At 45.9% G+C, this 17044-nt stretch overlaps 1 protein-coding gene across 1 annotated transcript in view; it reads right to left on the bottom strand.

Moving 5' to 3' along the window:
- Window positions 1-14530, bottom strand: part of HMCN1 (hemicentin 1) — a 234521-nt gene extending 219991 nt beyond the window's left edge. The window contains exons 1-2 of the mRNA XM_015415242.1: window positions 14497-14530; window positions 11249-11524 (exon numbers count right to left, since the gene is read on the bottom strand). Of these exons, the coding sequence (XP_015270728.1) occupies window positions 11249-11524; window positions 14497-14530 (310 nt within the window). The remainder of the gene's footprint in view (window positions 1-11248; window positions 11525-14496) is intronic.
- Window positions 14531-17044: the final 2514 nt, after the last annotated feature.

Raw genomic sequence — 17044 nt, 5'->3', positions numbered from 1 at the left:
CTTTCCCTGTCAGTCTCAGCAAGTTCAGACCTCATTAGTGTATATTTAAAAGTTGAGATTTTTTGCTCCAGTGTGCATCACCTTACACTTAACTGAAACAAACTTCATTTACCACATTGTTGCCCACTCAACCAATTTGTTGAGATCTTCACAATCACCCTTTGTTTTCACCATCCTAAATAATTTTGTGTCATTTGCAAATTTGGCCACTACACAGCTCACACTCAGTTCTGGATCGTGCATGAACAAATCAAATACCACCAGTCCTAATACCAATCCTTGTAGAACCCCACTGCATACTTCCCTCCATCGACAGCACTGTTCATATATTCCTACTCTCTGCTTCATTTCATTTAACCCATTTTTATTCCATAACAGGACCCACCCTCTTACTCAGGAGTCTTTGGTGAGGTACCTTTTCAAAAGCCTCCAAAAGGTTGGTGAGGTAGGACTTTCTTTTGCAGAAGCCATGCTGATTTTCCCTCCACATGCTTTGTTTCTCTATGTGCCTAGTAATTCTATCATTCATTTCAGTTTGTCCTAATGTTCCCCGGACAGACATTAGGCTAACTAGCCCGTAATCTCCTGATTCCCCCATGGACCCCTTTTGAAATATTGGTGTAAAATTTGCTACTCTCCAGGCTTCTGGTACAGCAGCTAAATTAGTGACAAGTTACACATATTAGTGTAGTGGTTAAGTGCGTGGACTCTAATCTGGGCAAACCGGGTTTGATTCCCCACTCCTCCACTTGCACCTGCTGGATGACCTTGGGCAAGCCATAGTTCTGGCACAGCTGTTCTTGAAAAAGAGCAGCTTCTGTCAGAGCTCTCTCAGCCCCACCTACTTCACTGGGTGTCTGTTGTGGGGAGGGGAAGGGAAAGGAGTTTGTAAGCCGCTCTGAGACTCCTCTGGGTAGTGAAGGGTGAGGTATAAATCCAATCTTCTTCTTCTTCTTCTTCTTCGATCAATAATTTCACATTTGATTTCCCTAAGAACCCTCCTGTGTATGTTATCAGGACCTAGAGGAGATTTACTAGTTTTTTTAATTTTCCCAATAGGTCTGGAACTTCACCTGTCATCAATTAAATTTGACTCAGTTTTTCAGACTCCCTTCCTGAAAATAGTTTCACTGGCCTGGGTACATGCCACACACTTCCCACAGGGAACACAGATGCAAAGAATTCATTTTGCTTCTCTGCCATCTTTCTTTAGCAATCCTCTAATGATTTTGTCATCCACAAACCCAACTGCCTCTCTGGCCAGTTTCCTGCTCTGGATATATTTAAAGAAATACTTATTGTTTGACTTGATGCAGACAGAACAAATGGGCCTGTTTGAAGCAGGGCAGTCAACTGCAGAGAGACATGCAGAGCTACCAACATTAGCTTCCATCAACTGATCAGAACATTACTGGAGCCTAACATAATCCAGCAGAAGAAGTGCAACCAGCCACAGGTATGGTGCCCACACAAGCACAATTTATGCCTCCAACATAGCATGTTTAATCCAAGACACATCCAGCCTGCACCTTCGAGATTCACAAAAGCCACAGCCAGCAAGACTTGCTGTCTATCCTGTCTAGGGTTGGAGGGAGGGCATTGTGAAACCAACCTTAGTTTATGCACACAGCAGATCACTTTGCTAAACTGCTCCTGGACTGTACCACTGCCAACTGTAAATGGGAGAAATTCCATCCCCATGTTTCTGGGCACCACCATGAAAAAAACACCTCCCTGCCCATATAAAACCAAGTGGTGGGGAACAGTTTTGTAATATGATTTGTTTATTATGTTGAGTAGTATTGAGCCAAGACCAGCAGTTCAGCCAACTAAGTATTGTCTTTCCTTACCAGGAAAATGCCACCAGGACTTGCTACCTGAGACTTTTAACAGAAGACATCAGGTCTTGTACTGAGGATCTCACACGTTTGTTCTCTGGCACTAAGCTCTGGTCCTTCTCTGCAAGGCACTAACATTTTGAAAATACCAGTAGGTACACTGTAATTTGTAACCTGAATTACTCTTTCCATTTTGAGATTCACTTGAGAGTTCCCTCTCCAATTAGCTGTTGCTAATGCCAAAAGAAACAATTCATAGGAACAACTGTCTTCCTGCACACTTTAAATGCTTTCTCTTTGGGGAGTTTATACTAAGGACATTGGAGGATCAACTTCCCATAATTCATTCTTGAATTCCAGGAGAATGCAGGGGGGGGGGTTCATCCAAAATAAGAACTTTGCTACAATGAGTTTAAAAATAACCCTGGAGTATAAATTTAAAAGTTTGCATCCAATATTTTATAGACTCGGTCCCATAAAAAGTATATTTATTTACAGCTTGCTCCATGTCACGGGATCAAGGTGGAAAGCAATAGATTTTAAAGATATCATATTTTAGTAGAATCATGTATCAGCTAGAGACACCGTTTAACTGAAGTCTGTTGAAGCATCAAATATTTATTGTCTTTTAATTTTCATGGAACAGAGCCTCTATTTCATCTATCAGGAATGTTCATGTGATTGTTTATTTACTGAAACAAAGGAAAAAAGTGCCTGGAAGTGTTATCTGTGCTTCACACAGTATTTTCTCTCTCATGTGCCTTAGGGCTTTTAATGAGTTTGCAGATATGGCAATGACATTGAATGCATCTCCCAGCTGCTAAATATGTCCATTCCTCCTATAGCTTTTTCAAAAAGATGCTCATTTAAAAGCAGATCTTCTCATCTGCATCATGGCAAAAGTACGAAACTCGACAAACAAAAATTGGCATCAGTTACACCTCTGTCCAAGTGATCTGTTTTTCCCTTATGTCCATTGCCTCATCAGGGAATTTTAAAGGGCACAAACCAGCTCAGGAACTAAAATTCATCACAAATTTTGGGTGGTTAGTGGTTTGCAAACTGAAGTTCATGGAAGACGGACCAGCATGAACATTCCACAAACTTTCATGCTGTTCGTGGCAGTTCATGAATGAACACCTTTTCAGATAGATAATCTCTACTCAGACTGTTTACTAACTTCAAAGCCATGGGGGGCAGCCTTCTTCAGCCTTGAAAACACCAATAGGGGCCCTCCAAATTTTAACAGCCATAGCTGGCTGCCAGAGTTCTCATTCTGCTCTATGGGATCAAAATGCCCTCAGTCCAGTTCACAACTTCTCCTTTGTTATCTGTTGGCAGACAAAGAGGCAGGGAACTTGTTGAAAGCTGAGCATATTCATTCCTTATTGTGAACTCCTCTCCCCTGATGGGAGTAAAGCTTGAGTAAAGAGATGGGGTTAGGGCTCTAAGCCACCACATCTCTTTACTCAAGCTGAGCAGAGGGGCTTAGCTACTGGGTGCCTCAGCTGAGGACCAACATTTTATATCCTCCTGATTGTGAACACCCCCTGTTGGGATTTGGGTGCTAAGTGGACTCGGGTCTCTGAGCTTCTCTGGCTCTCTGCTCACACCAGGTAGAGGGGCTTAGCTACTAGACACATAGCCTGAGGACCCACAGTTATACCTTCCTAACTGCGAACACCTCTCCCCTGCTTGGTTTGGTTGTTAGGTAGACTCAGGGCTCTGAGCCACCCCGTCTCTTTGCTCATGCGGAACAGAGAGGCTTAGCTACTGAATGCCTCAACTGAGGGCCCACAATTTTACCCTCTTGATGGTGAACACTTCTGTGCCATAAAGGTGAAAGTGGGTGCAAAGGGAGGAAGAAGTCCTCCACCCCCGTACCACAGGCCTCCAAGTCCAGGCACCAAACCCATCCTGTCAGCCCACTGGAGTCCAGCCCTAGCAGGGAATCACCAGGGGTCTTGTCCTTTCCCTGATCTGTTCCTGGGGCTCTCCACAGAGGCAAGAGAGTTGTTAGCACTACCCAGACACCAGCAGTTGCTAACACTCTTTGGAGAGGAGGACTCTGACAGCAATTTTTTTTTTGGGGGGGGGGAAGCATCCTCCTCTTCCACATCATAACTCCCTGTTGCTGCTTCCACCTCCAGTACATGCCTCTGTGGCCCCTCCCAGCTTAGTGCCAGAAAACAGCTGTCCCTCCCACCTTCTCTAATCCTGGGGTCCCATTTCCAGCCCACACCCTCCCCAGTGACTCCTGTGTGGCAGACTGCCAGGTGTGCCATGCCTATGTCTGGATGGGTACAAAGTTAAACCCCAAACATTTGTTCTCCTCTATCCTCCATAGGTACCTGCAAATGTTGCACCCCAGGATGTTACCACTGGAGTAAAGAGTGGTAGACAGTGGGAGGAAGAAGAGGCCCTCTCTCTTTCAGCAGTGATAAGTGGAGGGGGAGCAGGAGGCCTCTCCAAGAAAGGCTCCTTGCACTCAGGGTGCTGTGGGTGGGACATCAAGGCACTTTCCCAGGGGACACCAACAGTGCCATCCAGAACAGCTATGTGGAGGGCCCAGGAACCAGTCACTCGCCTCATTGGTGAGATAATTGCTGTGGGTGACCAACCCTTCTCCCTTATGGAGGACTAGTCGTAAAGCCCGTTGAGGAGGAAGACAACGGGCCCTAGAAAGGTAAGATGGGTGGGTGGGCCATGGGTTGGGGGGGGAAAGCCGGCGGACGGGACCTCCAGGTGCTGTTCTCTGGCCTGGGAACACTTCTGTGCCATAAAGGTGAAAGTGGGTGCAAAGGGAGGAAGAAGTCCTCCACCCCCGTACCACAGGCCTCCAAGTCCAGGCACCAAACCCATCCTGTCAGCCCACTGGAGTCCAGCCCTAGCTGGGAATCACCAGGGGTCTTGTCCTTTCCCTGATCTGTTCCTGGGGCTCTCCACAGAGGCAAGAGAGTTGTTAGCACTACCCAGACACCAGCAGTTGCTAACACTCTTTGGAGAGGAGGACTCTGACAGCAATTTTTTTTTTGGGGGGGGGGAAGCATCCTCCTCTTCCACATCATAACTCCCTGTTGCTGCTTCCACCTCCAGTACATGCCTCTGTGGCCCCTCCCAGCTCAGTGCCAGAAAACAGCTGTCCCTCCCACCTTCTCTAATCCTGGGGTCCCATTTCCAGCCCACACCCTCCCCAGTGACTCCTGTGTGGCAGACTGCCAGGTGTGCCATGCCTATGTCTGGATGGGTACAAAGTTAAACCCCAAACATTTGTTCTCCTCTATCCTCCATAGGTACCTGCAAATGTTGCACCCCAGGATGTTACCACTGGAGTAAAGAGTGGTAGACAGTGGGAGGAAGAAGAGGCCCTCTCTCTTTCAGCAGTGATAAGTGGAGGGGGAGCAGGAGGCCTCTCCAAGAAAGGCTCCTTGCACTCAGGGTGCTGTGGGTGGGGCATCAAGGCACTTTCCCAGGGGACACCAACAGTGCCATCCAGAACAGCTATGTGGAGGGCCCAGGAACCAGTCACTCGCCTCATTGGTGAGATAATTGCTGTGGGTGACCAACCCTTCTCCCTTATGGAGGATGTAGCCTTTCACCAGCTGCTGCAACACCTGGCTCCCTGGTACTCCATCCCCTCATGGAGGACCATGAGCTAATGAGTCTTGCCCACCATGCACCAGTCTGCAGTGGCGATGGTCAAGCAAGGCAGAACCATGCACTTCACAGCAGACTCCTGGAACAGCCAGCGACATGGCTATTTCTCCTCACCACCCACTGGTGGCAACCAGAGGACCTCTCTGTCTGGACTGTCAGGGCACAGCCCAGGCCCCAAGAGGGGACATTCCTGCCACCAGGCTACAAAGTGATTCTGCTCCATGAGCAGGGGATGGATGCAGACCACACAGCGCAAAATATCGCCACAGTGATATAGAGTAGCCTGAGGGAGTGGATGGGTGACAGCAACATTGTCCATGGCTACATGGTCACAGATGCCGGCGCCAACATGCTGGCAGTGGTGATGCTGGCTACATGGTCACAGATGCCAGCGCCACATGCTGGCAGTGGTGATGGCTGTGAGCCTCAAGGGCATTGTCTGCCTAGTGCACATGCTTCAGCTGGTGGTGAAGGATGCTCTAGGGCTGGGGAGCACTGTCATGGCCACCTGGGACGCTGCCACTCTTGAGATGTGGTCCTTGCTTGAGACCTGCCAGCACCTGGCCACCCACTTCTTGCACAGCATCCAGTCTGCCCGTCTGCTGCGTGAGAGGCAAGAGAGGGGGGATGAGCCTGAACTCCAGCTCATCCTGGACGTACCCACCAGCTGGAACTCCACCTATGACATGATTGTGCATTTGATGGAGCAGAAGAGCATGGTGCAGGATGACATCCTACTGAACCTTTCATAATCTGGTGCACTTTTCTTACACAGTTTTGACCATGGACAGATTGACATGTGTGCGCCTGACAGAAGCATTTTCCTGCAGGATAGCAACAGTGCAAATAAAAAATTAAAGGTAATATAAGAACATGCCGTAAGTATCTATTCCTTAATAACCTGCTTTCAGTCTCCATTCCTACACGGCAGATGTCTTGTTCTCTTCAAAAAGAAGTGTCAAGACAGTGTTAGGCCTGGCTATTCACCCACTGCGTTGGCTGCAGCTGCATTGGTGCTTCCTGTAGCAGATTTGTGCAGAACGGATGTAGTTCCTTAAATCAGAGGTTTACTGATCCCTGCCTACCCTCTCCACGTCCCCAAGTGCTTAGGTGGGTAAACCTGCTAATCACACTTGAAGTTTTTGCTACAGAGAACACTGACAGAACACTAATGGAACACTGGCTGTGTCATACATGATTGCTAAGTAAACGATGTTCTATGATCATGGGAAGAAAAACACAGCTGACAGGCTAAATGGTTCTAGTAAAAAGGTTAGAATCAAATCCAGATATATATTTTTTTTAAAAATCAGTGTATATGACAGAATTGTTCTGAAAAGATTTGCCATGTGCACAACTGCCAGGGCTATTTTGATTCTGTTTTAAACCTTGCCAAAAGACACTCGGGGAAGAGAAATGTTTGAAATATTTCATGGGTCTGAAGAAGATCTACTCTCCTGTTGACATTAGAAAACTGAGATTGGGAGTACACACTGTGCCAAAACAGCACTTCTTCTGACAACGCAGTGTTATTTTATACACAGCAAAAGAGGCACTCAGAAATAGCGGTCTCTGATTAAGACACATAGTTTGCACATTATAGCACTTGGCCCTGCGGAAGTCAACAAAACATGCTACGAGATCCAGAGCCGCGACATCTGGCAGAAATTATTAACTTTATTTTCTGTCCCAGTAGTAGCCAGTGACACAATAAGGGCACAGAACTAATAGAGATGCTTTTTCCCCATGTCGAGTTTGTTTGTTTTAAAGAGGAAAAATGACAAATTCCATGAATACCCTCCCCAGGTTTTTAACACAGCTTTGGGATTTCTTTTCTTCAAATATTTTTTTTAATTAGAGAAGGGGCTTATACATACATGTGCAGTCCCCTTCATGTTCTTGACTCAGGGCATAATCCTATGAATGATTTCCCACCTAGATCCAACATTTCAGAATGGAAGCACAGACACCAAAACTAAAGATACTGAAACTTCCTGGCACTCTTCCCTTTGAAACAGACCAAGACTGGAAAGAATACTTTTCATATATGAACCAAGAAGCAAGCATGATGCTTATGGAGAGCCATTTATGTGAAACAGCATCCCTCCTGGCTTAGGAAAAATCCCAGCCTTACGAACTGAGGCTCTCATTTCTCTCACATAGTAGTTGTTGCGCACAAACCACTTTGATGCCACTGGACTTGAATTTTGTTCTTCTGCTTCAGACCAACACGGCTACCCCACCTGAATCCATTTTAATGCAGTTAAGCTCCCACCCTCTGCCTGATCTGGGCAGCAACCCACAGCGCTCTGGTAACATTTAAGGGGGCCTAGGTTGCGTTCACACACACTAAATAATCCACTTTCAGTGTACTTTCCAACTGGATTTTTACTGTGTGAACTGGCAAAATCCAGTTGTAATGTGCATTGGAAGTAAACTGAAAGTGGATTATTTAGTGTGTGTAAAGGTAAAGGTAAAGGTTCCCTTGCTCGAAAGCCAGTCGAATCTGACTCTAGGGTTGTGGTGCTCATCTCCATTTCAAAGCCGAAGAGCCAGCGCTGTCCGAAGACGTTTCCGTGGTCATGTGGCCGGCATGACTAAACACCAAGGCGCATGGAACGCTGTTACCTTCCCACCGAAGTGGTACCTATTTATCTACTTGCAATTTCTTGCTTTTGAACTGCTAGGTTGGCAGGAGCTGGAACCAGAGACGGGAGCTCACTCTGTCATGCGGCACACCCGGGTCTCGAACTGCTGAACTACCGACCTTCCACAGCCTGCAGTTCAGCGTCTTAACCACTTGAGCCACCACAGCTCCATATTTAGTGTGTGACCACAGCCCTATGTTGCGGTGAGAGGGGGAGTGATAGAAAACTATTGTTACCTCCCCCCTTCTCCCAAGCTGTAAGAGGTTCCAGGCTATCTTTATTAGGTTAGTTGCCTCGCAGGACTGGACTGGAAACCTGCCAGACTTTTGTAATATTTGTTTATTTATAAACATATAGGTAGAGTATGTGGGAAACAAGCTAGTTCAGTACCTTAAGGCTCCTAAAAGTTGGCTCTGCTAGCCAGAAACCATTTTCAAAGCAATTCAGAATGTTCTCTTGTTCCTTCTCCTCTGGTCACATTCAAAACACACACAAACTAATCTTTTCAGCCTCAACCCCTCAGGTAGGCAGGGGTCATTTGGGGGGGGACACGGGGGGACGCCATCCCCCCGGGTGAGGTGCGGGAGGGCGGGGCCTGGAGCTCCCTGCTGGTGCCCGCTGGACGTGGCCGCCGGCTGTGGGGAGGACACACTTCCGGTGATGTCAGGGGGTGTGGCATATGCTAATGAGTTATGCTAATGAGTCCCCCTAGCTCTTTTTCTACGAAATGACCCCTGCAGGTAGGTATAAGTTTAGGTAACTTCTATGGTGTATTTTTATAGCCAGGCTACAAGTTCTACATTGTATGTAAAGACCCTGAGTTCTGTTTAGTGTCCAGATCAGCTAGATTCGAGTCCAGCAGCAACCTAGAGACCAACAAGATTTTTAGGATATGGGCTTTTAAGAGTCAATGCCTCCCTGTTAGTCCCTGTATTCTGTAGAATCCTGATGACTCCAGTCCTCTAAGCAAGGATAACTAGATGTGCTTTAAGAAGTTCACTTGCCCCTTATATGGGAAGGCAGGCCTTCAGACAAGTCATATCTAGCCTACCGTTTTCATCTTTTGCAGATCAGGCACCTGGGCTTGAGGGCATGGAACATGGAAATGCTACCTGCACGCACTTCTTCTAACCTACTCTCTAAATTGCATCTCTGACAAATTCTTCTCTTCCTCTAGACAGAGGACCTTCTTTGTACCTGATCTTGCCATACAGGTGATTGGCTAACCAAACCTACCTGAGAAAAGAGGAATTACTGAAGTTATAAATGCTCATGGTTTCATGGGATTCACGGTGCTCTCTCAAATGCTTCCTTCCACACATCTGTATTTTCTGTGCAAATGGTAAACTTCAAAAGGACTTCTAATCACCACCTATTAAAACCTGCTGAGAATGATAATTAGCAACCAGGAGGCACCCTAGTATCTTTGTGCTGTGTGCGTAGGTGTGAGCGAAGTGCTGTCAAGTCGCAGCCAACTTGTGGTGACCCCAGCAAGGGGCTTTCAAGGCAAGTGAGAAGCAGAGGGGGATTGCCATTGCCTTCCTCTGCAGAGTCTTCCTTGGAGGTCTCCCTTCCAAGTTCTGACCCTGCTTAGCTTCCAAGATCTGACGAGATCCAGCTATACCGTTCCGCCTTCCTTCCACATCTTTGTGTACCTACTGATTTAGTAAGTACACAAAGATGTTAGGGCGGCCCCTGTAAATGCTAATTATTATTCACAGCAGGTTTCCATGTCAGTGATTAAGTGACTTTTTGAAGTCCCCCCCCCCATAGGCTTTGGGGTAGAAAAAAAGCTTTGAGACTCTTTTATGTTCTAAATAGGTTGGAAGCACTACATCAGAGAGAGAGAGAGAGAGAGAGAGAGAGAGAGAGAGAGAGAGAGAGAGATTGAGATTTTGAACAAAAATATACAGTTAGGCCAAAGATTCATCCCATCTTCTCTGATTGTTCCCAGTTAAGAAAGCATAAGCCTTCTGTCAAGAGTGTCTTTCTTTTTAACAGCCAAATATCCTTGGCTTCAAACTCTTTCCAAGCTTCCAGCAGAAAAGGGCAGCTGTGCCGTATTTTGAATGCTGTTGTCTTTTATTTCGTTAAAGTACAATGGATAAAATGAGAACTCCATGGATGCCATGCTTGACTTCCTAGGAGGAAGGGCAGGATACACATGTGATAAATAAATTGTTCTCAAAGTCTGTCTCACCATGCTAAGTCCAAGAAACCTACAAGCAATTTTGGGTACTTGCGCAAAGGGAACAAAAAGAGAATAGGATCATCCCATCTATATCTAATGTGTTTTTGTCCTACCCGTCCTCCAAAGCAGCTCATGACATACATCATTCTCCCTTCCCCATGTTACTCCCACAACAACCCTGTGTGGTAGGTTAGGCTGAGAGAATGTGACGGGGCCAAGGTCACCCAGCAAGGTTTATGGCAGAATGCCGCTTTATGCCAAATCTTTCAGGTCCCAGTCAAGGACTGTAATCATTAGATTGTCCTTTGGTATTCAACACCTTCTCTTCCTTGCCAAACTCCTTCATATCAAAATTACTCCAGGGTTCACACTCCTTATTATGAGTTCTTGTGCTCTTATGCATCACTTTAGGTGTTAAAATCTTAAAAAGCAATTAATACATTTAAACACACACACACAAAAATAAATGGGAGCACTGCAGTGTGGTGTTGTGGTTAGATTGTCTGACTAGGATGCGGGGGACATGGGCTTGAATCTCTGCTCTGCCATGGAATCTTGACCTTGGCAAGGCCCTCTCTCTCAGCCTTACTTCCATCACAGGGTTTTTGTGGTGGTGATCAATTGGAAGAGCTGAGAATGGTGTTGTAAGCCACTCTGTGTCCCCATTGGAGAGAAAAGAGGGGGGCATAAACATCCAAATAAATAAAAATAAACGTTACCAGTTTATTGAAGTACATAAAAGGCCAAGCTGTGAACTGGAAAAGGAAAAGAGAAGCTGTTGCTCCCACCCTGGAATATGAAAATAAATAAAAATAAACGTTACCAGTTTACTGAAGTATATAAAAGGCCAAGCTGTGAACTGAAAAAGGTAAAGAGAAGCTGTTGCTCCCACCCACGTTTTCTTTCCATGTTACCTTGTACTGTAAGGAATACAGATGCCATAGAAGAGCCGCCCTCATTAGAAGCCACACAGCTGTACTCGCCAGCATCTGAGAGCTTCACCATTTTGACCTCCAGAGACAGATTGCTCATCATTCGTATCCGGGAGGGCTCCACGAGTTTCACATCACGGTTGTTTCTATGCCAGGTAAGATTGTACCGTACTGTGCTCACAGTTAAGCACGTCAGGATGGCTCGATCACCAGGAGTGACAGTAACGTTATTAGGAACTCGTATGATAGGCGGAGGTTCTGCGGAAACGAAAGAAAAGAGAACAGGTAAGAGCAGGAGAGGCCTTAATGAACTACTTGTTTACAAAGAACAGGGTGGTGTTTCAGCCTGTTAAAATGCGGAGCACTTTTTAGGGCCAGCTTAAACAGTAGGCTGAGAGTATCACAGAGCAAGATTCCAGATAAATGGGGTCAGCTATTAGCATGCCCTGATCTGAATCGCCCAGGCTAGCCTGATCTCATCAGATCCCAGAAACTAAGTAGTGTTGGCCATGGTTAGTAATTGGATGGGAGACCACACAGGAATACCAGGGTGGCTGTGCAGAGGAAGGCAACGGAAAACCACTTCTCTTAGTTTCTTGCCTTAAAAACCATATGGGGTTATCATAAGTCAGCTGCGGCTTGACAGCACTTTACACTCACACACTATTCAACATAGACTAACAGTGAGTGCCCCATGGCTGGATTCGCAAGAATGACTACCTAATTATTTTTTCCCCATTTTAAAAAGGAAAACATTCCCAATTTTCATTACAGAAATAGGCTGGAAAATGTGCAACTCATGTTAGAATGAAAGTCTTCATACCCTGGATTAATAGATGACGTTTGTGTGTCCCTGTTTCCTCGTTACATTTTGCCATCAATACTCACCATTAGTCTATATAACAAACACATAGATCATTTCTTCTCTTTTTCAAGTTTTAGCCCTCAAATTCAAATTTTTACCTAAAAAAAACGGTAATACCAAGCTCAGAATAAACCAGGGAAACAAAATAGAATTTTCCCCTTTCCAAATATGCACTTTATTATTTGAGACCAGTGTGAAAATTTTCTTGACACTTTAGGTTTAGGTTTAGGTTTTCTTAGAGCAAAATTTGGAATCTGTTTTCAAGAGCCTTCTCATTTTTTTATGAATAGCGCTGATCAACCGCTGGATCTCTCCCAGGCAAAACTTTCTCACATTCAAGGCATGGGGTATACAAGCGAACAAGCCAGGTGCCATTTTCAGATTTAATATAGCAGGAGGTAAAAATAATGTTCGAGTGTTTGTTGATTCAGCAGTGGAGGAATGTCGACCTGATTCCAACAATTTCACACAGCTGATGGAAGGAATAATCTCTGACCCACTATTTCAATCTAGTACAGTGAAAATGCTTAAGAAAATACTTTTAAGTTCTGTTTTTAACATTATCCTTAGGGTAGCTGCACTCTAGATCAGAGGAGACAGGTTTTGAGTGTCACCCAATATCAGAAGAAGCAGTGAACTAAGGAAACCTCTGTTTACCTTTCTTGGGTAGAGGATGAAGCGTGGCAGCAGAACAGAGCAGATAATCAGAAGTGCAGAAAGTAGCTTAAACATCTCACCAGTACTGTCTCCTAACCTGGATAGCCCAGGCTTTCCAGATTTCGACAGAACTCAGAAGTTAAGCAGGGCTAACCTTGGTTAGTACTTGGATGGGGGACCACCAAGGAAGTCCAGGGTTGCAGCACAGAGGGAGGCGATGAAAAACCACCTGTTTTCATCTTTGGCCTTGAAAACCCTATGGAATTGCCATAAGTCATCTGTGACCTGATCCGAGCGCCAAACCCCCCCCCCCGGGCTGGGGGGGGGGGGTAATCAAAGCAGAAGAAGTGAGGTACTGCTTCAGCCACTGATACTCTATACTGGCCTGTACTGACTGACTTTCTCCCCCAGGAACAGGAAATTTCCTCCAGCTATGGTGGTATCAGATACTACTGACTGCAAAGCTATGGATGGGCACAAACCGGAAAAATGCTGTTTGTGTCGGTTCGTGGCTGACCCATAAACTGAACCACAAACTGAACCAGGAGGTTCGTTCACAAACCGAGCCAGTTCATGGTTCATAGCCCCTCAAACCCCATTGAAAGGGACCACAATCCCTTTATATAGGGTTTGCAGAAGGTGCAAAAAACAGGTAAATGGCAGGGAGCTCCCTGCTGCTCAGCTGTCTTTCGAGAGTCCCTTTAAACCTCTGCTTTCTGCTCTATCCATGAACTGTCACGAACTGCAATGAACTGCTTTAAAAGTTCATGAAAATTCATGATAGTAGACCCGTCATAAACTTTGGTTCACAAACCACAAACAGGGAAAAATTCATGATGAATTTTGCTTTGTGGTTTGGTTCATGCCCACCTCTAATGTTGAATGCTCATTCAAATGTCTCGAATCTATGTGACTGGAACCATTGCTATCCTCTTCATAACAGAGAATATGTGCTAAACTAATTCCATCCCACACCTCTGCCACAAGTTATGAAAGAAGGGGCCCACTTAGGAGGGGAACACAAAAATAATTCCTTTCCGTCCCAGTGCAGTCAGAGTTGAGTTAAAGGTTCAGCAACAAAGGAGTTGAAGAAAAACCTTGTATCTCTGTACCGGCACAAAAGGAGCTGGCAAGCTGACCGAGTTTGGGTTCCAGGAAGTACAGGCTTTTGATCCTATGGGAAATGTCCGCTAACTTAAAGGGGGCACTTCCTCCCTCCATCCACAGACTTCCACCTTCCCCCTCATGCTGTTCCTGAGCATGTCCCCAAGGAACATCATTGGGGGTTGCAGCAGGAAATGAAGGAAATCCCATTCTACTGACAGACAAAGAAATCCCATTCTACTGACAGAAATCCTTTGCTTCAGCAGAGACTTATCATGGCTGAAAAGGGAAAGGCTACTTTTCACATACTGAGGTGAACTAAGCAACTAAAACTTCCTCCAAAGGTCTCTCATAACAGACTAGATTATAATGTAAAAACTCCAATCTTTTCTTTAACCAAATATCCCCCTTTCTGCATGGATTCTGACATTAACTTCTTTAATTACACAGTCAGATACAAATCGTCATTTGGTGCTTGATTTTAACCTAATTGCAGACAAAAACATTTGTATGAGTAGCTTTGGACTGAAATCTCCATAGTTCCTGTTTTTTCTGTTCAAAATGACAACTAATGGTTTACACTTAAATGAATACATTCACTCACCTTTCCTATTATAGCTGGAAGTCTGAGATTTCATATTGAGGGTACCAGACAGCCTTTTATTTTTTTTATTTTTTTTTAATTTACATTAGACTTGATATCCCGCTTTTGTCCCATGGCTAGGGTCTCAGAGCGGCTTACAGGGTTTCTGGTGCTAATCACCTGTGTTCCTAGCTAGGGCCACAATGTATGAAGGGGGATGGGACAACCTACCGGCACCCCCTCTGTGGTGGCTATTGTTGATTCTCCGTTGGCTTGGCATGGTCTTCTCTGGTGTTCTCTGGCGATGTTCTATTTTTCCTCTGGTGTTCTCTGGCGTTGTTCTTTTTTTTTTCCCCTCTGGTGTTCTCTGGCGTTCCTTCTCCTTCCTTCTCCTTCTCCGGCATTTAGTGGTGTCGCACTCCTTCCTTAGGCGCGCAGCTCCGCCTACTTTCCGGCCCGGCAACGTCCTTTCCGGCTCTGCTAAGTCGGAGTTCGGCGTCTGCGCACACCCCTTCTCTCTTCACAGCAGCCTCGATGTACTTCTTCTCCACCGCCAGGGATCGCTCGGACGCACCCCTTGCCTTGCTCACCGCCGCCACACCACCAATGCCGTCCACGCCAGGATCGCCGCTGCTGCCGCCGCCGCCATTATTGTCGCCACTGCCGCCGTCTCCGACATCTCCGGCATCACCGCCATCTTCAGCCGACCACGCAGGGTGCCCCCCCCCCCTCTAAGGGTGGGTACCCATTTACCTACTTGCAATTAAGTTGCTTTCGAGACCGCTGGGTGGGCGGGAGCTGGGACGAAGGTCGAGAGCTCACCTCGACCGCGGTGGTACTCGAACAGCCATAGTGGCTGCTCGGGTGATGTTACAGTACAGGCGTTTAACCGCCTGCGCCACCGCTCCCTGACTTGTCCTCATTAGCCTTTTACTGACTTGTCCTCATTAGCCTTTCACTGGAATAAATGTACCCTGTTCTCACCAACCTACTGCAATAGGGCTGCCAAATCCCCCCGGGGGGCGGATTTCCCCCCACTTTGGAGGCTCAATTTCCGATGCTGCGGAATCGGACCCCAGGGGAAACCCCACCCCGGCGTGCACATCACCTGGATGTGCATGCGGTGCGCGCGCACGACCGGGACGCCGTCCGGGAGCCCCCCGCTGCAGGAATAAACAGGTTTGGCAACCCTATACTGCAATAATGCTATGCTGTGCACCATGTAAGCAGCAACAAGAATAGCTTCTGTCTGTGCAGGTTCATTTCTCCTGTAATCTCAATCAGTTCTCCAACAGCACCCCTAAGTTTTATATTTCCAAATGAGAGACATGAGAACCAACTGATTTTTTAAATAAAAGCTCATCATTTCACACTCAATAATCCTTATAAGACATTTTTGGAAAGATTTATAATACTTAACTAAACAAGCCTCCATGACAGCAGGTTGATTTACAAGTCTGCATGTATCATCAAGGAGGCTAATCTTTTACTGTGAAATTCTTTCAAGACATTTATAGACATATCTTAAACTCCAGCTGAATACAACTCAACTGACTGGTGCTGTCTCATTGTTTGAAAATTTGGAACAAACGTATTGCCTTCCAAAGGGGGGGAAACACCCTATGTTGTTAAATCTATTTTCTGTTGAGTCACTGACTCATCATACATTGAAAACTTCAATAAGATAGTTGCTTTCAGAGACTTTCCATCTGTTTCTGGCACAGAAACATATGTGATTTATGGTGTCTTTTAAAGAATTCATTTGTCTGAGATAAGAAAATGACTTTCATTGAGATGATAAGCTGCTCTGATGCTGCTTCTGAAGCACTCTCCCATCAAACATTCACTGGGCAATTCTGAATTGGCTTTTCCCTCCGTTGTTTTATGAAACAACTGTTTGGAACAGAAATTCCCCTCTGCACTGCATGCTGCTTTCTCTTTCAGAGTGTGTCAGAGTTCTCTCAGCCCCACCCACCTCACAGGGTGTCTGTTGTGGGGAGGGGAAGGGAGAGGAGTTTGTAAGCCGCTCTGAGACTCCAAGTGAAGGGCGGGGTATAAATCCAATCTCCTCTTCTTCTTCTTCTTCTTCTTTCTTTGATCATCAGATTTTATGGTACCCTCCACACAGCATGCCGTTTTCATTGATCATCAGGTTTTATGGTACCTTCTGCATAGGTTTATGGCCGTTTAGGGATGACTTTGCAGTCAGAACAGCATTGCCCGGAGGTATTTGAATGTGGTTTTGAGTGGCACCTTTTCCTCAGCGTTGAGAAAATGTGGAGTGAATGCTAGATATAGAATCGCCCACTGTAGCTCTTAGCAAACTCACAGAGTTACTAGTTTTGAAGCCTAGAGGTTATCACACTAAGGAGGTCCAGGGGAAACTGGAAACGCCATCCTTTCTGCCCTTCCTCACTGTCCACACACAAACACTCAAGATCAGGTTTTGTCTGTCTTGAATGGATCAGGACAGGAGAATGTTTCTCGACCTATCCTCCCAACAAATACGATGCTGGTTGTTGGACTGGCAATCAAGGATCAGGCCACTTCCTCACACTAAATGTTGATA

The sequence above is a fragment of the Gekko japonicus genome, unplaced genomic scaffold (assembly GCF_001447785.1).
Source record: "Gekko japonicus isolate JY-2015 unplaced genomic scaffold, Gekko_japonicus_V1.1 scaffold269, whole genome shotgun sequence".
In the NCBI taxonomy this organism is placed as follows: domain Eukaryota; kingdom Metazoa; phylum Chordata; class Lepidosauria; order Squamata; family Gekkonidae; genus Gekko; species Gekko japonicus.
The sequence above is the reverse complement of the archived record's forward strand: the minus strand, read 5'-3'. Positions and strand labels throughout refer to the sequence as shown.